Genomic DNA, 25824 nt, shown 5'->3' with positions numbered 1-25824 from the left:
ATAGACATGGAACTTAAAGAATTTAAATCCGAGTACAGGAATAATAGATATGGCGTTCCGCAAGGGAGCATATTAGGACCCTTTTTGTTCCTTATCTATATAAATGACATTATTGACGCAACTAACTATAAAACTGTTTTATACGCAGATGACATTGCAATTATTGTATCGACAAACAAAAGTACTACTATTAAAGGACACGAAAATGAAATTAATCTTACAATTCAATCTATTATTAACTGGCTTGACATTAACAATCTCCAAATAAATTTAGCGAAGTCAAAATGCATTCATTTTAATATTAATAATCTAAAAGATACTTTAAATATACAATATAATGGCATAACAGTAGAATCCATAAATAGCATAAAGTTTCTTGGTGTATATATAGATAATCAACTTAATTGGAAAGAACACACTACTAAGGTTTCAGGAAAGATAAATAGCTTCTGTTTCGTTCTTAGAAGACTCAGAAACATCCTAGATCAAAAAACCTGTTTAGAGGTCTATCATGCATATGTTGCTTCCACCCTACGATATGGGTTGCCATTTTGGGGAAATGGTACCGATATCAACAGGGCATTTGTTGCCCAAAAGAAATGTGTACGAGCAATGTGTGGTGCGGCGCCTCTAGACACTTGCAAACCATTGTTTAGAAAACTGAATGTGTTAACATTGCCAAGTATGTATATTTTCACTATCTGCGTTTTTATAAAAAAGTATGAGTACCTCTTTTGTAAAAAATCTGATTTGCACTATAGTGATACAAGAAACCCTCATAACTTGATGCTGAATTATTCTCCTAGAACTAAATTATACTTAAAGAATTGTCCTGCGATGTGTATCAAAATATTTAACCGCATTCCGAAAGATATTAAAGCGTTACCTATGGCACAATTTAAAAGAAAATTATACGACTGGTTGATAAGTAAAACCTACTATAATGTCAAAGAACTATTAAAATAATAATTGTAAAAATGTTAATTGTAAAAATAATGAATTTTGTATATTGTATTGCAAGTGTAACTTTATTTTATTTTCATTTTTAATTTAATTTGGTAATTATGACTATTGATGTTATTTTTTCTTTTTTATTTGTAATTTCATTTAATTTAATTTAGTAACTGTGACTGTATTTATCTTTTTCTTAATCTCATTTCATTTAATTTAGTAATTGTGACTATTTGTATTTTTTATATTTGCACACTATTAATTTAGTGGAATGTTGTATTCTTGCAAATAAACAATTATTATTATTATTATTATTATTATTACGAATATATTTTTAATTAGTGCACTAAACAGGCAAAAAGTTCAAAATGATAATTAATTTTAGTTGCACAACTGTGTACAACAATGCAATAGTAACAACCATTGCTAGACCGCAACCAAACTAGTTAGCAACACCGAAGTCCTAGTGTGCACTCCGCAGTGTGCACAAAGGATTCCATATTTTAGAAACTGATGAAATTCTGTATACTCTACGTATTATGCTACATACTTATTAACATTATAACCTACTTTGTAACCGTTTCCTAAAAGGCATAACCTGGTGCAGAAATATTAGGCAGGTACCTATTTTTAATACATGATCTATACCTAATCATCATCATCATAATCATCATCATTATCATCACCATCATCATCATATCAGACGATGTTCCAAATATCACGATATTGAGCCACTTGCATCCAGCAAATCCCTGCGACTCGCTTGATGTCGTCAGTTCACCTGGTGTCGACCAACACTGCGCTTTCTAGTGCGGGGTCGCCATTCCAGCACTTTGGGACCCCAACGTCCATCGGCTCTTCGAACTATGTGCCCCGCCCATTGCCACTTCAGCTTCGCAACTCGTTGAGCTATGTCAGTGAATTTAGTTCTTCTGCTTATCTCCTCATTTTTGAAGAGTCGTTCTCGCAGAATTGCGTAATACCTGATCATCTACACTCGTCTATATCTACCACTTCTTATATAAATACGCGGCTAAAAAATCCCTTTGTCACTGGTAGCCTCCTTGCAATTGGTTGCTTGCGTAACAGTCAAAGCAAAGCATGACTGAGTCGACTAGTAATATTATACTACTAGCGTCCGTGATAGCGGCTTCGAAGGGTGTAGGTTCGAATCCGGTCTGGGGCATACGACTCAAACTTCTCAGTTATGTGCATTTTAAGTAATTAAATATCACATGTCAAAACGGTGAAGAAAAAACATGGTGAGGAAACCTGCATACCTAAGAATTCTCTCAATTCTCTACGCGTGTGAAGTCTGCCAATCCGCATTGGTGGATTATTGGCGTAACTCCTCGCATTCTGAGAGGAGACTCGTGTTCAATAGTTGCAAAAATGGGGTGCTAATGATAAATCAGTATCTACAGAACAAATGATGAAAAATCTTTTACCAATAGAAAGTCACGTTACCAAGTTATTTTAAGTGCATAATTTTATCTCCGTACTTCCAAATACGCCATAACTAAAATAACAATACCGTTACGCTAATTTTCGTTAACGAAACCGACGTAAACTTCTCCATTCTATTAATTTTAGTTACATTATACATTTCGCGTAACGACACAGCTAGCAACAATTTTGTTAGACCACAACGTAACTAGTTCGAAACACACTGTATATTCCCTTGGTAACTGTTTTCACAAAGGACTTCGTACTTAGTACAGAGGTACTAACACTTAATATATTATACTGACAGTAAACATTTCATGACTATCTTATGAACGCCCATTACTTCGTAATCATGAAATTTAGTTTTTCACAAATACCACGGGAAACATGGATTTTTTCGGGATAAAAAATAGCCTATAAGTTGCTTAATAACCTCATCTATATTCCAGTTAAAGTCCCAGGAAAACTTCATAACTGAGAATTTTATATATTTATTTATACTTTACTAGCTGACGAGAGTAGCGCGTTCAATCAAACAAACAAACAAACTCTTCAGCTTTATAATATTAGTATAGATTTGTACACCATAACGTAAGATAAAACAAATTATAAGACAGAAAAACGTATAACACAGAAGTAGGATACAAAAGGCGGCCTTATCGCTACGTAGCAAACCAGGCAACCTTGATGAGCCTTGATGATTAAACCTTGAATTTTTTTTAAATTCTCTACGTGTGTGATGTCTGCCAATCTGCATTGGACCGGCGTGGTGAACTATTTGGCCTAAACCCTTTCATTCTGAGAGGAATTTCGAGCTCAGCAGTGAGCATATACATTGATGATGATGATGATGATGATGATGATGATGATGATGATGATGATAATTGACTGGTAATTCTTTTTTATAATTTCAATGCACAAAACGTAGCACTTCACGACCATAGACGTACAAACGAACCATAACGACGACGAGGCAGATACAGAGTTTAGTATAGACAGGTATTAGTTAAATTTATTTTTCATTTTAAATTTCGGTCATGCGTCCAACAAAAACAGATTTTACTCGCAAACTACAATAACTCTGTTTTATTACGACCATACATAAAGTTTGCAACTTTACATACGGATGTAACGCTAAAACTTCGCCTATAGTTGAAAACGTGGATTTAAAGCACCATACACTTTGCATATTTAAATGATATTTTATGTTGGAGTCGTCAACGGTACTGGAGGATCTGGACTTTTGAAATTTTCATCCTCCGTAAGCCACAGTCCAAAGTCCATATCTGTCCATTGTTAGTTCTTACCAACGAAATTTTATACCGGAGATGGAGCACCAGCGCATTAAAACTGAGGCGGACAAATGTGGAAAATTGACTTTTAGTCGCATATTAAACAACGAACGTTATTTAAACAAATAATACCTAAATATCATCTACAATGTCGAGTTGTTTGTTCAGGAAGTGCAAAAACTATGTAAACATAAATATAAAATGGAGTTAAAGACAAAATTGTGCATTTGTGCGTTCAGTTGTGTAACTAAAATCGGATCTTTTTTTGCGGTGATTTAGTAGAGACGTAACCTATCTATAGTATAAGATTATCATTGCTTCTCACCTAAAGTAGGAGCTAACCAGCTTTTATAAAATCACGAAAGTCTGACTATTGCAGGCTCTCAATCTTTAATTATGAGTAGTTACACTCATAGTTATTTATGAAATTACCTACATACTGTTGAATACTTTTTGGTTTGTTATTGCACATTTCTCATTGAAATCGTAGGGTAGGTTTACTGAGTCGACGGGTCAAAAAATTTAAATTCTACTAAGATATTGAGTTCATTAGTTCTTCGACCCCCACTAAAAGTATAGGGGCAAAAAAGAGTAAGAATACAATTTCAAAATGGCGTCAGAAGCGAAACCTTGCATTGCGTTTGTTGGTCCAGAGCCAAGGAGACTAGCACTGCGGAACTCGGATTCATTTCCTTTATTAATTTCGTTAACATAAGGAAGGAATGTTTAGTATTTTGCTTTGAACAGGTAATTTATTTGTGTTCCTCGCACAGGAAACTCAAATATATTGTCTATTTACATACAAACATTTACACCAAAGCCCGCCAATAAAACTAAGCAGCGGTTGGGTCTACAAGCTCTCTAATATTCTTCCTCCTTTATAGATACCTTACTTTTTAGTGGGCTGAACAGGCTGGTAATGACGAAGAGCTTGATTGTCCGCTTATGTTCCTCCCATAGGTAAATATGATAAGCAACCATGGAGTTTACAGTGTACGTGGTGAGCTCTAGGCTTAAAGTATTTTCTTATATTTTCCTCGCCGTAATGAGAACGATGAAGGACGGTACGGGAAGGAAAACATCGTGAGGAAACCTGCACACTAGAGAATTTTCTTAATTCTCTGCGTGTGTGAAGTCTGCTGATCCGCATTGGGCCAGCTTGGTGGACTACTGGCCTAACCCGAATATGGGTTGATAATGATGATGAGAAATCATGTCCCCCAAACGCCAGTCACTTCGCTTTGCAGCAACCCTTCAAAACTATGGTGTTTTACACATATAAGAGCATGCATAGTACAATATAAGAGCATGTGAACTGCCTAAATCGCAGCTTCTATAAAATAAGGAAGGTCCAGTTATCACAGGCTCTCTTTCTATAAAGTTAAAAAAATCTAGAATAAAAATAGTGAAAATATTGTAACAAAATTAACTTAAAAGGATTTGCTAACAAAGTTTTTGTTCACCTGAAACAGAGTGCTAATTTTCTGCATAACTTTAAAAAAAATAAACGACCACCAACTCGCGGTAGGTAATTTATGAAACGACTTATAAAGTCATCCGCAGCAGGGAAAATTTACTTAACTCATAATTTCCCTAATAAATCAGTTTTAAGATGGTCATTAGCAATTTGAGAGTTATTTTGCAGGCGTCGGTGTTAACTCTTGCTTGCGAACTTCTTGATTTTAATGGTCTGTTTAGACAAATCAGGGTCAGACAAGTTCGTAGATAAATATTTTTTTAAGGTAAAGTTATGGACAAATGCTAAAAAAGATATAAGAAGCAATAGAGGGATAAAGGATAGAGAGTTGGTATGAAATGCATCGCACTACCATGATGATTTCAGAGTCAAAAGAGCTTGATGAAGTAGAACCGAGAGGTCAGAATCCTAAGGAAAAAGTTTAGACGGAACAACGTCTGTTGAGTTCGATAGTTAGAAGTGACTAGTCAACGCTCTGCTTTCACAGGCGTAGTTCCCGTCGCCGTCTGAGTGCAGCGATACAATATAGCCTACAGTCAAAAATAACGTATAGCTTGGCAATTTCGTTCGTAACCCTCCCGATAGTCCGCGCGGGCCGGGGGGCGTGTAGCGATGAATGAAAAACCCACGATTGATGCACCTCACTTTCCCGCATGCACGATTGCACACCCGTCAAACTTTCCCCCCGTCGTCCGCATATCATGGGAGACACACTCATGATATGCGGACGACGGGGGAACTTGCCAGATTTCTATTTCTTGCTCGCTTTCTATTGATAAAAGAGTTTTAAAAATCAATTCAGTAGATCCAGAGATTACCTAAGAAATTATCTCGAGATCTTCATAATATTAATAATGATCAGCAATCAGCAAAAAAAAAATGCTGTAAGCTCAAACTACGATGATTTGCTGATCTCAAATAGCAAGCAAACATTGAAATACCTACGCAGTTTTGGCAACGCAAACGTACTTCATTCACTTTAAGTAAATCCATTATCGAGCGGTCCCCAGACTGTTTGAACACGATCAACTAAGATTATAGACATTAAATAAGATTTAGACTATTTGAATGGTATAATATCACAGAAGTTGAATGCTCTAAATTCTAGTAAATAGCTTTGCAATCGACGACTTTTTCATAACTCAAACTCAATGCTACTTTCAGCATTAATGTTCAATTAAGGTTGTATCCTACTAATATTCTAAACTTCATACATCAACATATCCCGGAAAAATCCATGGTTCTCGAGGGATTTATGAAAAACTAAATTCCACGCGGACGAAGTCGCGGGCTAGTTTTTTATAAGTACATAGTAGTTGTAGTTTATTTTTTCGTAGTCTGATCTATACTAATATTATAAAGCTGAAGAGGTTTGTTTGTTTGTTTGACTGAACGCGCTAATCTCAGGAACTACTGGTCTGATTTGAAAAATTCTTTCAGCGTTAGATAGCCCATTTATCGAGGAAGGCTATACATTATCCCCGTACTCTTATGGGAACGGGAACCACGTGGGTGAAACCGCGCGGTGTCAGCTAGTGTTGGATAATCTGCAAGACACTTATAGGTGTAAATCACGAGGTAGTCAATTAATAAAAAGCTGTAAAACAAACATATTAAATCCACTAGGTATTTGCAAATGTGTTCGAACTCAATTTCGTTTAATCTTATCAATACCAATCGTGAAGTTAGTTTTGGCTGGATCCAATTTGTACTCGTCGTGAACTGAGGCGTGTCCCAAAGAGTTAGCTAAGCTGAAATCCAGTTCGAAATCGATTCATTTAGTGAATTTGCAGACTGTGGTTTGACCAGAGGATCATTAATTAAAGTTGAAGATTCACTCTAACCAAATACATTTATTGCTTCGGCTTTTACGTGTTATTCGATAAAAACATGCGGTTTTCAAATGAATATTTTAAATACCTACTAGTTTTATTTTTACAAAATGTTGTGTATAAGTGAATTGCAATCCTATTGATGTTTTTAAGCCAAATCATTTTCTCTTTAGAATTTGTTTTAATGGTGAGTAGGTAAATATTTAAAAAATTGCTAAGTGGGCAAGGCTCATCAACTAAAATGATGATGCAGATTTTTTTGTTCGAAGTTGGGTGTATTCATTGCTTCTATTTAGTTAAATATTTGTAAATTTATGAATATTGCCTATAACTTAATTTTTTAGTTTCGTTTGTAAGAAAAAAACGTTTCTTTATTATTTACTTCTGATTAATTGTCCTATAAACATATGAAGGCAAATATTGGCCAACATATATTCAAAGTCAGTCATGCCATACCTTGGTGATTCTGGTTTCTCATTCGCACGATGGATAAAAAAGCGATGCGTTAAAACCCAGCGTTGGCAGGCGTAACGTATAGTATGAAATTGAATGAAGGTCTATTTCCAAATTTAAAAAACGAATGTGTGAAACGTGCGAATGAGGGCTTAGTCCAATAAGGTTTTTGACCCTCCGTGGCGCAGTTGTATGCGAGGTAGATTTTCAAGACGGAGGTCGGAGGTTCATTCCCCGGCTGGGCCGATTTAGGTTCTTTTAATTGGTCCAGGTCTGGCTAGTGGGAGGCTTCGGCCGTGTCTAGTTAACACCTTACCGGCAAAACCCCTACCTACGGTCGTGTAGAAACCGAAATGATTGTGGACTTTAATCCTCCTCGTAACAAGTTACCCTGCTTCCATTTTAGATTGCATCATCACTTACCATCAGGTGAAATTGTAGTTAACTTGTAAAGAAAATAACAAATGAGTTTCAAACAAGCCCTCAATTGTGCTATTCTGAGTGTTTTAACGTATTAAAGTCTCATTTATGCTTCTAAATTCACCAGCAATCATATTTTGCAACCCAAAACCCCGCAAAGCTGCTTTGCAGCAAAAATAAGAATATTAACTGTATTTCCATTAGCGAGTTCTATAGGAGTCCTATTCATATTTCCTATTTAATATTTGTGATTGAACAACATTTCCATATTTTCTGATTCTGCAAATCCACCATCAATTTCCTAATTCCAATTAAATTCTCAATCTCCAATCACGATGTCATCAAACAAAATAATAACCGTAACAGTAATCAAAGTATAATTTAGAAGTTCGGAATCAAATCTCCTCTCCGAACCGTGTCGCCAATGAGTCGTTAATTCGGATCAGTTCCATCCAGATCATTCGGAATTGGCCATTCGCGCCTCCGACCTAATTTAGTTAAATCACCCTCATTAATAGGGCTCGGGAGTTGTGAAACTTCAATACTCCTGGATAGTAATCGAGGCACCGACATAGAATACAAATGGAGATATTTCGGGCGCGTTGGTTAATCTGCACCCGACCAGAGGGGCCATTCAGTTGTGTCGGGATTATACTTTGGTATTTTCTTTAGCTTAGGTCAGCAAAGGTGTAATGGACATTATTTCTGAGTCCGTTTATAGTATTTACTTTTCTCATTGTCTAACTAACTAGTGGACGCCCGTACCTACGGTTCAGGTTGGTTTTAAAAAAAACTTCAATTTCGTTGTCTCTTATGTAAAAAATAATAGGTATATTTTTTTTTATTTTTTACAACTTGGCTACAATCTCACCTGATGGTAAGTGATGATGCAATCTTAGATGGAAGTGGGCTAACTTGTTAAGAGTAGGATGAAATCCACACTCCTTTCGGTTTCTACAAGCATCGGAAAGCTAAATCGCTTGGCGGTACGTCTTTGTCGGTAGGTTGGTAACTAGCCACGGCCGAAGCCTCCCATCAGCCAGACCTGGACCAATTAAGGAAATCTCAATCGGCCCAACTGAGGATCGAACCCAGGACCTTCGTCTTGTAAATCCACCGCGCATACCACTGCGCCACGGAGGCTGTCAAAGTTGTAATTGAGTATTTGTTTCCTCAAACGAAAGTAACGGTTAAGCTATTATAATGTTGAATGTAAGGATCCTTTTAAAGTTTAGTAGAAGTAGAGTTTTTTGTGACTGAGCTCGTTAGGAAAAGTAGGCTTTTTCTGCAGCCAATTGCTGTGATTTTCTCTGTCATGTCTGCTACGCTAAAGCTAACGTTTTAGCAATAGAAGCACCAACTACCTACTATAGTACGATTATTCATTCCAGTCAGTAAAAAGAGAAGTGCAACTGTCACTGAAATGTCATTTTACTGTCTGGAATTAATAATCGTACTATATCTTGTTACCTGGTTCAAGGTATCAGGTCTGTATGCCCAATATTTGCTTGGTACATGCAGCATAAAGCTGTGCTGGTAACTTTTAAAGTTCGAAGCTAATTTTGGTTTTTGACTTGCCTGGGTGGTCGAGACACTAAAGTAGTGTTAAGGTGTGTGCCAAAATTTTTGAAAATACATGCATTTACTTTCTTTATCAATGATAAAATAGTTAATGCTAAGAAAACAGATATAATTGAGCCTGGTATTGGTTTCAAATGCAAATATTGAACTAGTGAATCTCTTGCCTACATCACGATCATCCCAATTACCCGGATAACATCAAGTCGAACATAATCTTGATTGTCTTCAATTACAGCGTTAATCCGGGATAGAAATAACTAAGTTTCCCGGTAATCCGGCCATTATTGTTCTAAGCCAGATTGTCCTTATCAACTATAACAATATAGCTAATCATACATTTATAACTGTATCAGTATAATTGGACGTTGCCTACGACTACGTCCGTATCGAATTTGGTTTTTTTTTCAGTTTTCTGAAATGAAATGAATGATGAACATTGAATAATATTATTTAACTTACTTAGGGGTGGATCATCTAATTTTATGTTTGCGACTATAAAGATTAAGATTTAATCATAAGATTAGGTAACATCATCATCATTACCAACCCATATTCGGCTCACTGCTGAGCTCCAGTCTCCTCTCAGAATGAGAAGGGTTAGGCCAATAGTCCACTACGCTGGCCCAATGCGGGTTGGTAGAATTCACACACGCAGAGAATATTAACAAAATTCTCTGGTTTACAGGTTTCCTCACGGTGTTTTCCTTCACCGATAGAGACGCGTGATATTTAATTTCTTAAAATGCACAGAACTGAAGTGTTGGTGGTGCATGCCCGGAATCGGATTCGTACCCACACCCTGCGGAATCGGAGGATACCGGAAGCATCACGTGAATATTTTCCTGTTGTGGGCATCGAACCCAAGGTCTTCGATGTATCAAAGTAAACGGCATATGCTGAAGACTGTCGTAGTTAGGTACCCTTTAAAACTACTACCCGCAAATACTACTACTACTACTACAAAGAATTTCTAGCACGTAAGAAATTAAATGAAATAAGATCCTAGAAGTTTCAGTTTTTACTTTTTCATAACCCCTCACAGCATTTGAACCCTAGACCTAACCACGGCAAAGTCACGTTAACCAACCACTAAAACAACGACGCAGTAAAATAGAACTTACTCAGTGGTAAAGAGGTTCATTTCCGATCTCGATTTCGTTTGAAAATTCCCATTTCGGTGCTCTATTGACGATGGCTCAGTGATAAATCGCTTCGCATTCGATACAATCGTATGTTTCCACTTCTTATTATTAATATAAAAAATTGTAAGATCGCTCCAATTCTGTAACGCATTGTTACAATTATTATTATTGTCATCATTATTCATCCCGGCGATCCTTTGTAGCTGTTTCAGGAAACGCCCTTTTGTACTTTATCGGCGAACATTTTTCAGTGAGCCACCGAGTTCCATCGTGAAAAATTATGCTCAGATAAAGTCAAATCGTCTCCACTTCCACTGGAGCTACAAAAGCTTTTTGAATATATTAATATACTAGCTATGCTGCTCAGTACTACTCGTTAAATTAAATCGTAAGTATAATGCTTTGAGAGCCGTGATAGCCCAGTGAATGTGACCTCTGCCTTCGATTCGAATCCAGTCCAGGGCATGCACCTGCAACTTTTCAGTTATGTGCTTTTAAAGAAATTAAATATCACGTGTCTGAATCGGTGAAGGAAACATCGTGAGGAATCAGAATCATATACATCAGAATTTTCTGATCTGGAAACGGCCAAACCATAGATTTTGTGACCACGGCCAACTGCTCTAATCGTAGTCGTGGGCGTCTAGTGAGCGAGGCCCGTTAGACCCCGTAAAGGCCGCGGGGTATATAAATATTTTATTATGATGAACTCTTCTAACTGAATCTGATTTCCGACAGAGGTAGTGGTGGCTCATTGACCTGTAAGTTAGGCCTGGTTGAACAAACTGCATGAACAGAAATATACTGTGCTTCAGTCCTTGCCAGAAACAAAATGGCCATAGATCACATCAAAAACAAAGAATGATTTTAAATATCACTTATTAGTGTCCTTAAAAAATAAAAAATATTCTTGTTATAAGCATTTATGAAATAAATGAGCATCACCAATGAAAGGATATGTAATACGAGTAGGCAATAATTATTCATTACCCTCCCATTTGGCTTCGCCGTAGTCGGATAAAAATCGTTTCGCACTTACTTTCGCAGATGTGTCTCGATAGTTAGCAAGATATACATGAGTTTAGCGAACTCAGCGCGAAGCTAGACTAATTTCATTAATCCACGCTGATTGGATGCGCTGAGCTGGCCTTTCAAATCACGTTTATACTTTCGATAGGTATAAAAGTTGTGAGAAGACTCCTTGATTATAAATACACACTTGATTAATAAAGTTTTTCATTGGTAAGGTAAGATAACATTTTTTGCACTGTGCCTTTGCCTTTACAACTCGTATATTAGTGGCTGGTTGTTTAGTGCATATAATCATTTCTAATTTGATTTAGAAAGACTCTAAGCACAGCTCTTTTTAAAAAAAAAAAATTATTTGCCATATCTTTCATATTTGGCCAATATTTCCATTCCCCTCCAACTAGTCGGGAAAGCCTGTATTTGGAGTGGGTACGACAATAAGCCAACGGTGCGGGGATCGAACCATCGCCCCTCGGTGATGAGTCCAACTGCTCTTACCTTTGAGCTATTGAGGCTCTATCTACTCTGAGTTATTCTATGAGGCTCAAGAGTAATGGCCTAACTAATAACAATAGAAATCTAGTCATTATCAACCCATATTCAGTATGCAAATTTCACGATGTTTTTCCTTCACCGTTTGAGACACATGATATTTAATTTCTTAAAATGCACATAACTGAAAAGTTGGAGGTGTATGCCCCGGACCGGATTTGAACACCCTTCGGAATCGGTGGCAGAGGTCATATTCACTGGGCTATTACGGCTCTAGAAATATAGCACATAGAATAAAATGCCCAAAATTTTCCTGCGCAGGTAATTAGATTAAGATATGAGGGACTATTACCAATTCACCTAGTGTAGAGTGCCTGTATGTTTGACTTGATTTGAAATATTTTTACAGAACAAAAACAAACGGAAGGTAGTTTATTACACCACTCTTGAAATATACAGAGGCAACGTTTTGAAAATGTTACAAAAACATAAAACTAAATATATTTTCCGGTCAGAGACTATAAATTTTTGAAAGCGCTCCGATTTTTCTATTGCACTCTGGCAATTAATCTGCTGTATCATCACTATCGACGAAAAGAGAAAAAAAAAATAGGAAACCAAAGCTTTTGGAGAGCTTTTAAAATTTAATGGTTCATAAAACTAACTGTTGCCGACTAATAATTTACTTTGAATACGTGACTTAGTTATAGTAGGTGTCACAATTTTATTTATCATCAAAATCTCAAGGATGTCATCGTATATCATTGAAGGTCGAAGGATAAAATTAACTTGTACCTCTTGCAAGACGTAATTTTGCTATCATTTCAGAATTCAGATTGCATCGTTACTAACGATCAACAGGGTTATTAAGTAACTCGGTCTACCATTTAAGTAATAAGTCACTACATCGTTTTTCATCGTATTTTCGTAAGCTAACATAAATATGTTGACTATATTATTTTATTTTATTATATTTCTATATTTTACATCAAATGGTAATGATTTTTCTGTTTAACGGTCATCTAACATGATTATTTCAACGAAATTACTTAAATAACGGTTTTTGGTTGAAATAATCTTACTACTTCCTACTACCTATTTACTATATTACTGCCACTTTACTTCAAATGAAGCTACTGTACTTATGTCATTTAATGAAAATACGATATTAGATGATTGCAGAAACGAAAATATGTTGAAAAACATGTAGTGACTCATTATTTGAAAGGTACACTGAGATACATAATAACCCTGCTGGTGTGATCGCAGTCTAGGGCCATTGTCGTATAAATATAATAAATATTATAGAGGAAATATTGAATGTAAATAAACAAACAAACGAATTGTTTGTTTATTTACATTCAATAGGCTTATTAAAAAAAATGTTTGACCAATGATAAGCTATATAAACAGCGAGTAACTATGTTATATTTTATCCCCATATTCCCACGGGAATCACGTGGGATCTACTAGTCATTAAATAAAAAAGACGATAGTTGTTTGATAGTTAAATTCTGTAGGCTAATTCACTAACTTTGACATGTGTTAGTTGGCATTATACAAAATTGAGATTCTATGTAACAAATGTCATGCGGTACCGACTGACAACTCTATTTATTTTTATAGATTGTTAATAAAGACAAAATTAGTGAATAGATCAGCAGGTGGGTTGTCTACTTGTTGCATCAACTAGTGCTAGTAAGTATTAATACAGTATGTAAAACAGTACATTACTCTAAGAGCATGGCATCTTTCACAGCGAGGTGACATAATAATTCAAGATAGTTATCAACCCTCAAGCCACTCTGGGCGGATTGGCAATCTCGTTCAACTCGTATTTGCATGATGACTATGTCACCAGCACTTCGGTCGCAGTAATTGCTTCCTTAGACTGCGCTGAGTGACGTCACGAAGGATTTTAAAGTCCATCGAGGCGGATTATTATTATAATTTTCTTACTAAGTACAAGTGAACTACATTTTTGTAATAAGATTTGACTTAAATTATAATCCTACAAATATTATAAACGCGAAAGTTTGTTGAATGTTTGGATGTATGTTTGGATGTTTGTTACTCTTTAACGCCGCTACTACTGAAGCGATTTGGCTACAATTTGCAATAGAAATGGATGTTACTCTGCTACTTTTTACACATAGGTTACTTTTTATCCCGAAAAAATCTATGGTTTCCCGAGATTTGCGAAAACCGATGATTTTAATGATATGAATGTTTGTTACTCTTTCACGCCTCGACTACTTAACCGAATTAGCTGAAATTTGGTATTGAGATATATTATAGCATCGATTAACATATAGGCTGCTTTATCCCGGAGAAATCCATGGTTCCTGAGGGATTTGTGAAAAACTAAATTCCACGCGGAAGACGCGGGCGTCCGCTAGTTTATTATAAATCGTTGATCTAGTCACTAGTGGTAATAGCTTGGCAAATTCGTTCATAACAGGGGTTGGGAGAAGGAGAACCCTAAAACTTTATTTTACAGCCCGACACCGGGTTCGAATCCAGGACCAGGGGAGCAACGAAGAAGTTGTAGACAACATACATACGTATCTATATAAATAATAATTTGTTCTTGTCTACATTAACAAGCTTATAGTCAAGAACTTTCCATGTCGAGTCAAAACAAATTTTAGTTTCGTAGAATTTTTAGCATCAAAGCCTTCATTCTTTTCGCTCGCGGCGATTTTCAAATAAAGGCAAAAACGACTTTCCATTATAAGAAGGCCTTTTCCATAGTCTTTATCCTTATGAATATTATAAAATGCAAAGTCTGTCTGTCGGTATATTTGCTTATTCCTTGAGAGCCCATTAGTAGATTCAGTAAAAAGGCTGAGCTACGCAAAAGGCGGGATTTTCCGCCCAAGTTATGTTGCATTGCGGCATTTTACATGACTAACCAGATTAAGAATGGTGAAGAATAAGAATAATTATCTTCGTTCCCTATTTCCCTGTTTCTTAAATAATCTGTATTTTAAATGGCGAATAAAATTTTATCATAAAATAAAGATGAAATAAATTTATGATTATAAATATGGGAAAATTTCATTTTATAATGTTATTTTATTGTTTCACACAGAAGTATAAAACTACATAAACAATCGTATCGTAAGTATATTAGAGCTTAGGGACACAATATCAGTCGGCCATTCAACCGTATCTACGAGCAAGGACCAAGTATTGATGGTAATTGGAAATCCATCGCTTATACCTACTTGTACATAGAGACACTTTTCCTAGGGCATTTAATGACCACGTCTTACAACAGTACCCATCAGCCTGACGTGTAAGGGAATGTAATTTTATTAACCAATAAAGCAAAGCCTAGGAATTTAAGAAGACCCTATACCCTTGAGAGCAGAACACAGAAATGTAGTTTGAAAGAACAACAACAAAATGGCGAGATTGATAATGATAAAATATATTGGTTGGTTCTATATGATTTACAATCTAAATATTCCAATTTTAAACGACTGAATAATTACTCACCTGCAGATTGACGTAAGGCGCATCAGCCATGACAGTCGGCACGATAAAGCCACCTTCTCCAGTAGACATGTCAATGTCTTGGCTGTAGATGTCGGTCTTATCGTCGTAGAGCTTAACACGGACTCGAACCCTTTTTTCCGTGCTCATAGCTTCGACCTGTGGAAACAAAAATAAATGTAAATACTAAATAATCTCGTATCAATGTTCTGCACTTCAAAGTACATAAAAATCCCTCCTTTGTAGTTTTATATAGTCTTATATGTATAGTATGGATATTAAATAAATATCTCTTGAGAACACTCGTCTACTGCATTTTCTCTAAGGGTCTGAAACGTGGATTCTAAAATGTGCAGACCGCAAACGCATTGACGCTTTCGAGATGTAGTGTTCGAGGAAAATTATTTCGTACCAGCGCATCTATATACCTACATGTCAAGCTCGAAATAAAACAAGGCTGTATATCAACCCGGCTCGAGTGTATTTTAGAGTACTTCAGGAACATTCTGGAGAGACAGAGACAATCTAGAATAAAATGTTGATACTGAAAAAGTAGAAGGAAAAATTCCGCAGGAGTGAAGCCGATGCGCTTTTCTGACCAGGGCCGCACTCGAGTCTGTTGTCAATGATGGTTTCTGATTAGCCGGAGATAAGAAAAGATGTCGTCACTGGTCTTCGTGAGGAAATAAGAATTGATGGAGATGGACACGACCCTCAAACATGAGGACTACGACTCACGGAGGAGGAGTAAATAATAATTGAATCCTACTAATATTATAAACGCGTTTGTATGGATGTTTGGATGTATGTTTGTTACTCTTTAATGCCGCTACTACTAAAGCGATTTGGCTGAAATTTGAAATGAAAATAGATTTTACTCTGGATTAACACATAGGCTACTTTTTATCCCGAAAAATCCATGGTTTCCCGAGATTTACGAAAACTAATGATTTTGATGATATGAATGTTTGTTACTCTTTCACGCCTAACACTAAACCGAATTAGCTGAACTTTGGCTTTGAGATATATTATAGCCTGGATTAACACATAGGCTACTTTTTATCTCGGAAAAATCATTTTAAATTCATGGTTCCCGAGGGATTTGTAAAAACTGAATTCCAGGCAGACGAATTCGCGGGCGTCCTCTAGTTAATTATATACCTACTACAAAACAAAGCCAATTAGTAGTTAGCAATCGCTAAATATAAGAGATGTGATATCACTGTGTAATCGAATACACAATTCACCGTAAGCCCCTTCAAACACACTCTATCTGAGCTGATAATAATATTTAATTACAGCTGTTTCATATCAAGAGGTATTTCGTCGACTCAGGAGTTAAGCCAGGTCGGGACTAAATGACTTAATAAAGCCTTAGCCCGGGGCAATACTGTTATATTTAGACGATCACTGTATTATTATTCAAATTTTATATTAGGTACTGTATTACGGCTTAATACAAGTCTCTTTAACATTTAAAATACATATGGCTTGTTTCAACATCTTCTGATAATTGAATTAAAGAAATAATAAATTTGAATTTTGGATAAAAAGGATTTAGACCTTTTTATCTAAAATTCAGATTTATGTTTTGTAATTTTCTTATTTTTTGTAAAATAGCTGACGTCCCGCGGTTTCACCCGCGTAATTCCAGTTCCCGTGAGGCAATGAGGATAAAACCTAAGACACTAACAAAAATAACAATTAGTATTTACCAGGAATAAAATACCTAAGTGCATTTAACAAAAATAATTTGAAAACGATTTATATACACTTTTATGCGAAAATTATCCAAGTCAATTAATGTTGAGCTATCTAATGTTCTTTTGTTTTATCATCTATACCTATAGAATTTGGCACCCATTTAGGTATGGTTTCTTTTGTTATCATAATCGATAACGACACACATATCTGTTGAATTTGGCTTCCATTTTAATAGGATTGATTGTACATAAATGTCATTAAATCTAATTCGTGGTAACTAGTGTCGTAAATTTTGTTGAACCACATTTTACCGAAGTGGTTTTAGTTATTACTAATTATGAGAAAATTTAATGATATTTGGTGTGATTAGATAAAACCAATTTAATATTTACCAATTTGGTTTAACCTAAATAAGCAAATTTAACTTCTCTATATTGATGAACTGTATGTCGTAGTTGTAATAGAGCGGTCTTGGGTTCCTAGCTCGGGTAAATTAATTTAGGGTTTTATATAATATTTTAAAAAGGTGCAGATTTAGTCGTATCCAACGTTTACCCTTCCTCGCGCGATTTTTTTTCATTCTAAGATTTTTTCATTCTAGAGTAGGAAGAAGGAAGAAGTCCTACGAAACATAAGGGACTGGACTAGCATAAAACTGTCGAAGAACTTTTCCGCCTAGCCTTGAACATGGAAAAATTTCAAAATCTAACCGCCGAGCTTAATTTGTCGTTATTAACCCATAATCGACTCATTGCTGAGCTCAAGTCACCTCTCAGAATGAGAGGGGTTAGGCCAATAGTCCACCACACTGGCCCAATACGGATTGGCAGACTTCACACACGCAGATAATTAAGAAAATTCTCTGGTATGCAGGTTTTCTCACGATGTTTTCCTTCATCGTTCAAGAAACGAGATATTTAATTTTTTAAAATGCACACAACAGAAAAGTTAAAGGTGTATGCTCCGAACCGGATTTGAACCCACACCCTCCGGAATCGGAGGCAGAGGTCATGACATATCTAATAGTATAAAAAAAAACTTTGAAGGTACCTCTATTATACAAATATGAACATATACCTATATAGTTATTTATCTATCTTTCTTTAACATAACAATAATATCATGACAAGCACACTACAGCACAAAAACGCTGACGCATCAATCTGTATTAATATGACGTGTTTTCTTTCTCCTTGGCACCACTACATTCTACTTACTCGTAATATTTCACGGCCTTTAGAAGAGCTTTATTTATATCACAATCTTTGCGACTATCACTTGACTATTGCAATAGTAATATAATAACTGGTTATGTATGTAAGTTTTGTATTAAAAAAATTACGTTCGTCGTGAAAATATAAATAATATGTTAAAGGGGACAAATCAGGGGTTGAAAGATTAGTTTTGATTTATTTAATAATTCCCTTCGTAAAAAAAGCAGAATATAGAAGTGGGTTAAACATGTACCTCATATTTGGATACAAGTATATCGACTATAACGGGGTTGAAAATTTATCAAAAAATTATAAATCAGCCACTAATATATTTTTGAAAACTGGTATATAGACCATTAATAAAATATAAAACTTATTAAAATTTTTTATCAATGTCTGTCTTCAATCTTTCAAGTTATATTCAAAATAAATATTACACTGACTGTAAAAAAGGGGACGAAAGTTTACATCGATTTTATCGATAACTAATTCGTGGGCGTCCACAACGCCTAAAATAATTTCAACACAAGGAAAGCTAGGAGAGTTGCCTAGTTAATAATATAACTATCCAATGTTCTTAAGCTCATGATTGATCGTCTTATCGCCTAGAATCTCTCTCCAGCAGCTTGCACGTGATATATTATGTTTTTATCTAATTATCTAAGTGTTCTTCCTTTGTTTCTTTTCTTCGCGCGGCGTTATATGTAATTAGTTGTTATAGTATGCGCATTATCATCTGAGTCGTCCGGTCATAAAAGTCAAAAAAGATAGGAATGTGCAGCGCGCCTACCTGCGCACCCTAATTATCGATAAACGGCTACCTGCGCACGTGCTAATGATGAGTCAATAATGATTTGGACGATTCTGATTGGTCGGTTTCTAATGTAATTGCATTGCGTATTTTTTTTGCTATAAATGTGTTTACTGCAATTAAATAAATACATTCATGTGTTACTCGTTGCGCACTATGGATACTAATATATAATAAATTTGGCAGAAGACGAAGATTCTGATGATGAAGACTCAGATGAAGATTAATTTTATTTAGTTAATAATTATATAATATGAAATATGTATTATATTAAATCAAATATTGTTAATTTTTTTAATTTTGTGAACAAGATACGATAATAAACTTTACTTATCGATAATATGTCTTTCATTGTTACACCCTTCACTAGACGGCTCCATAAGACCCATAAGTGCAAGCGAGATAGATATAGAGAAATGATTTATGGCCCTAAGACTCAGTTGTTAATGCTATTAGTATAATTATAACCCGACTGCTGAAGGCTAGTTATGATTTTCGACTGAACATTTGGGACTCTCTAAAGCCGAAATCGTTTGTCAGCAACATTTGAATAAACAAAATTTTAACCTTAGATTCGCACGAGAGTTTTTTTTAATGGACGTAAAAAAGCTGGTGGGGCTTGTATATAAATTAAGAATATACTAATAGCAAAGCAATTTTGTAAAAGTAACAGGGTATCTGCGATCATTACTTTCGGAGCTACGGGGATTTAAAGGGCCAGATTTGCGGCGCTGCCGCGGATCCCTGAAAAACGCCCCATACAAAATGGCACGATTTAGTGACGTCGTTGGCTCGCTGATCGTTAGGTTTGTATGGGCGTTCAAACAAAATTACTAATATCTTTGTTATTTGTGCGTTTATGTTTATAGTTCATTTATTGAAGAATGTCACATTTAATGTAAGGAAGCTAAAATTGTATGAATTTTCATCTAATTACGATAAAAAAAATTTAATAGATTTTGAAATTTTATAATCTTATTTATTTTGTAAATATCCAGACGATCTTTGCTTTTTATGTATAAATCAGTTAACATTGACCTTATTTACCCGAATGTATCATAAAAATCAATATATTCAAACCTAGTCATCATCCCCATTTACGTGTCATAATATTCATCTCAGTTGTGCAGTGTGCTGAAAATTTTACATATTTCATTATCATTATAAAACATATAGCCGTATCCACCTCCTTTTGGGAAGTCGTTTAAAAATCGTCATCAACCCATATTCGGCTTACTGCTGAGCTCGAGTCTCCTCTCAGAATGAGAGGGGTTAGGCCAATAGTCCACCAAGCTGGCCCAGTGCGGATTGGCAGACTTCACACACGCAGAGAATGAAGATAATTCTCTGGTATGCAGGTTTCCTCCGATGTTTTCCTTCACCGATTGAGACACGTGATATTTAATTTCTTAAATGTCATATAAACGTTTGTATAATGCGTCGTATATTTCACGGACTGCTCCATAAGTATTATAATATTACGTTTATGAGCACTTTATCAGTTTTATAACTTTTATAATATTGCGGCACAGATGCCGCTACGAGGAAAAAGTTCATTTTGGGCAAACAGAAGAAATACGATTGCGGAAAAACATTCAGTATATACATTATTAGTTTTACTTGCAGAAGTGGCAACTATAAGGAATTTTCATGACTCTGTGTTTATGTATAAAATCATTATTACGATAAGCAGAGTAATTCATTAACTTTGAGGTATATTAGTTGACATACACGAAATTGAGATTCTACGAGTATGTAACAAATGTCATCCGGTGCTTACTGAAAATTAATCATGGATGCCATACAGTAGGTAGATGACATTTCTCAGTTAATTTGATGTTTATTTTAATAGGTAAGTTAATAAAGACCAAATTAGTGAATAGGCAAGGAACGTTTATTTCGAATTGGTATTACATTTGGTATGTATGTTTTTTATTTTCATAATTATCTACCTAACTAATTTATAAAAGATATGGTCCTTGATCCTAGGAACAAACTGCCTAAGTGTTGTAATATTCATAGAAAATTATACAAATTTATGAATCTTGCAATTATTGTGGTGGTTCCAGATTTCGGCACGTCCACTTAAAATTTATGTCAGACTACTTTATTATTTAATATATTTAGTCTGCAAAAATCGACTTTTTTACCGATTTTTATTGGGTCATTAATAAATATTTTGTTCCCGGGCCCAAAGACTTACAATTAAAATTTCATGTTTAAAAACTCTAGGCAGTGATAGCCCAGTGGATATGACCTCTGCCTACGATTCCGGAGGGTATGGGTTTGAATCCAGTCATATATCACGTGTCTCAACGGTGAAGGAAAAACATCGTGAGGAAACCTGCATACCAGAGAATTTTCACAACTCTCTGCGTGAGTGAAGTCTGCCAATCCGCATTGGGCCAGCATGGTGGACTATTTGGCCTAACCCCTCTCGTTCTATGAGGAGACTTGCGCTCAGTAGTGAGCCAAATATGGGTTGATAATGATGAAAAACACTTACACGTCCGACAAAAGGAAGTCCGGGCTTGTATCTCCGTCGCATACTGTCAGCGAACTTCAGTTCAACGTAGTGCTGCTCTGCGGCCGGCGTAGCGGGAGTAGCACTACCCAGCCCAGTTCCCACGGTGAGGTCGACGCGTGCCGACCCGCCGCCGCAGCGCGCCTCGATCTTCCACGTACCGGAACGTGCACCCGCAGCCAGTATGGCGCTCAGCTTCCGGACACCTGTTGAAAAAAATAAATCAATTTTGAACCAACATTTTTTCGAAACGTTCATCTTAAAAAGTTCTCATGCCGGTTAACTTAAGTCGGTTTACTGACGATAGTTAAACGTGACAACGTCATAAGAAAATACTGATGGAATGGAATAATCTTCATAGAGCAGAATATACATTATTTCTTATAAGAAAAGTTGCCAACCCTAGAGCGAGGGAACGACGCATGACGTCATCTTTTTTCGAGTGTGCAGCCGGCTTCATCGAATTATAAGACGTTGTCACGTCAAAAAACAACATTTGGTTCCTAATTTTGGCTAAAGTAACATTTCCAAGCAAGTGAAAAAGTATATTTTTTTTCAATGTTTGTTACCTCGTCATTAATTACTGATTTTGAAAATTCTTTTTTTTGTTCGAAAGAATACCTATACTTTCAAATCGGTCTCATTAAATTTTCACGAAAATTGGTTTAGTAATTTTGTATTAAAATGAAAATAACTGAAATACGTCTTTGAAATCTGTTTCATTATTATGTCAAAAAGTGGTAATTAATAAATGAGAGTAAAAAAATATTTTTACAACATAGGAACTCTATGTACACGCTGTCTCGACTCGTATGATTAATTACATTCGTGACCCTCTTGTAAGTCGCGTGTCATATCCGCAAGCAAAAACTTTGTGAGTGAGGCCCTTCTGCTACTGTCAAGTGAAGTCGGCAAAAAGTGGAGCGAAAATCTTTTTGTGTATTATTGGACCCTTAAATTTGCCCTTGGCTTTATTCGCGACAAGTTGTAAGAAGAGATGCCGCGAGAAACCGTCAGGGAAACAAGTAGAATATACTTGTAGCTATCGATACAAATCGTTAGATGGGCCCCTCCCTACTATAGAATGTACAATTTTATGTCATTACCCAAAGACGTGCACGCACTTCTTATATTACGTACGTACGTAACAAGCGCATGCTGTGAGTGGACGTGGACTTAAAAAAACATTAACTGTTTTTTTTTTATTTTAATCCCTTAATTATGCTTTCGTGTTTATTTTGGAAGTGTGAAAATACAAGCCACAACATGAATAAAGAGAAATGTGTTACGAGTGATGACGTACTTAATGTGCTTAACCAATGACAATTCCGCGACGCTTTGAGGCCCATCTAACGATCTACGATCGATGCTTGTAGCTCTTTCAAGTGAGTCTGCTTCTATGATGAGGCGGCTGATAAGGCAAGGTAAGAATAAGATATATATATATATATATATATATATATATATATATATATATATATATATATATATATATTACCAACAACTATGTCAATTTCTCTCATGAAGAGTTTGCGCCTAACATGCGACGAATCTGGTGAAGATAAATAAATAAATGTCTTTATGGCACAACCGGTCAAAAGAGTGGGGGCTGGCCTGGGACTACTCCGTCGCCATTTGTTGATATTTTGTCTATGATACCACGAAATATCTTTGGTTGCATGTTAGGCGCACAGAAGAAAACGTAAATAAGGCTCAGGATAGCAGTTTAGTTTAGTAGTACAATTCTGAGACACAGACAGAGAGCTTGACAGAGTGCAAGTGGAAGGTCATAAGAGGAGAGGAAGGCCAAAGAAGAGATGGTTGGATTGTGTGAAAGAGGACATGTGTGTAAAAGGAGTGGATGATGAGTTGACGAGTAATAGAAACGAATGGAAAAGATTGACATATTTTTCCGACCCCACTTAAGTGGGATAAGGGTAAGGAGATGATGAGACAGAGAGCTTGACTACTACGACCGTGTACTACCCATCATCATCATTACTGAGCTCGGGTCTCTTCTCAGAATGAGAGGGGTTAGGCCAATCCACCACGCTGACCCAATGCGGTTTGGCAGACTTTACACGCAGAGAACTAAGGAAATTCTCAGGTATGCAGGAGTCCTCACGAAGTTTCTAATACCAACGACTTTATTTCTACCGTCAAACAATAGGTAAATTAGGATAGTCAAACAAGCAGACGTAAAGTAGCATAAACACAGACATACACAGTAAGTAATATGCGAAGTAGTGCTCTATCTAAGTGATAGTTTCCAACTTAAAAACCAAGCTATCCCATCAATAATAAGTATTAAAAGCAAGTTAAGATATCTATTCAAGACCAGCCATGGTAAAAAATCTTTTGCAAAATCGAACACAATTTTTAAAATGCCTGTATATTTTTTCGTTAACAAAATACTAGTGCCCATTTTTCTCAACATTTTTCGACCCAATGACATTTAAAGGCAGTTTCAAAGTTTTTGCATGGAGAAAATGACGCATGACTTTAAAGAGGGTGCCTGAATGTCATTAATCAAATCCCGGAGTCACGATGACATGGCGCGAAAGAGACATCGCTTGGCTGCGAAATTTGCTATCAGTATTAAAATATACAACCTTAAATAAGTGCTGATTTTAAAGGTCAAACATTTTGGACATGGCAAGATAACGTTTAACTTCATGATATGGTGATATTAATTAACATAGACATGGTATTTTAGATTTATGTCACAGAGTAAAGATCATACAGAGTGAGTCTTTAAAATCAGCGTGGTGAAGGCGATGAAACCCATAAAAAAACCAATGTATCGCGTCTCCTTGAAATCTACATATACAAACTTTTTTCATAATTTGTATTTAAAAATTTAACACTAACAACAATTACGTAAATGAATATAATATTCAATAATTACCAATAAAAAATACTCCATTTTCATGAATAATATTGAAAGTTACTGATGCGACGTTTCGTATCGTACTGACTCGAGAATGTATTACTTTTTGAATTTTGTATTTGGAGCGGCTACGACACAGTCGTGTTCCGTACGCTCCATCTGCCTATTATTGATTAATTTTTCTGACTTTTAATTAAATATAATGATTATTGTACAATAATAGCTAAAAAAACAACTCCCACTAAAATTGGGCAAAAATCTAAAAGCTTTAGAAAAGTCACGTCGCAATAACTCAGTTACGGCCCGGTTTGGGGCAACATCGCAAAAGGTTTGCCTTGTTGACACGCCAGGGGAGCCAGGGGAGGTATCAGGTGGTACTGCGAGTGCTCGATCCTTTTGCTTACGTAAAAGAATTTCCGTGTCCCGCCGCCGTGACGCCTTCTGATAAATCTGCGACCCTACAAACAAATGCCGGAATCTGGGGAATATTTTATTCCGTGACATAACATCGGCGAATTTTGGAGGCGAACCCTTGTAAAACTTTTCCTCTACATTACGGGTATTGAAAATATATGGGAGGTTGAGTAGATATGAGATAAAGAACTTATATTAAAAGAGCAATAACAATATCAGTCCTGGATTAACCTATAAGCTATAAGCAATTGCTTAGAGCATCCTGTCTAGAACCAGAGATAATCGAGAAAACAAAAAGCACACAAAAGTAAATCCGAGCATTTTAAATTGTCTGTGATTAATACATATTTTGGCTACGGTAGGTAATATTTTCTAAATTAGCTCTTTGTTCGCTTAAGGGAAGATTGCTTAGGTCATCAAGGATCCTTGATCCGACACTGGACAATATTTAAAAAAAATAAAAATGAAATTGGCTTCATAAAATACAAAGATGTACAGATTCCACTAAAAAAACTGGAACTAACCCCGTATTTGTTATAATGCCAAGCATAAGCGTAGGCTATTTATTCATCATCATCATCATCATCATATCAGCCGATGGACGTCCACTGCAGGACATAGGCCTTTTGTAAGGACTTCCAAACATCACGA

General features: G+C 35.9%; 1 protein-coding gene across 1 annotated transcript in view; it reads right to left on the bottom strand.

The window, feature by feature from the left end:
* Positions 1–25824, bottom strand: part of LOC112048003 (C3 and PZP-like alpha-2-macroglobulin domain-containing protein 8) — a 242446-nt gene that overhangs the window by 57113 nt on the left and 159509 nt on the right. Inside the window, exons 6-7 of the mRNA XM_052883732.1 lie at positions 21852–22075; positions 15620–15775 (exon numbers count right to left, since the gene is read on the bottom strand). Of these exons, the coding sequence (XP_052739692.1) occupies positions 15620–15775; positions 21852–22075 (380 nt within the window). The remainder of the gene's footprint in view (positions 1–15619; positions 15776–21851; positions 22076–25824) is intronic.

The sequence above is a fragment of the Bicyclus anynana genome, chromosome 10 (assembly GCF_947172395.1).
Source record: "Bicyclus anynana chromosome 10, ilBicAnyn1.1, whole genome shotgun sequence".
NCBI lineage: Eukaryota > Metazoa > Arthropoda > Insecta > Lepidoptera > Nymphalidae > Bicyclus > Bicyclus anynana.
Note: the sequence above shows the minus strand (reverse complement) of the source record. Positions and strands in the feature narration are given on the sequence as shown.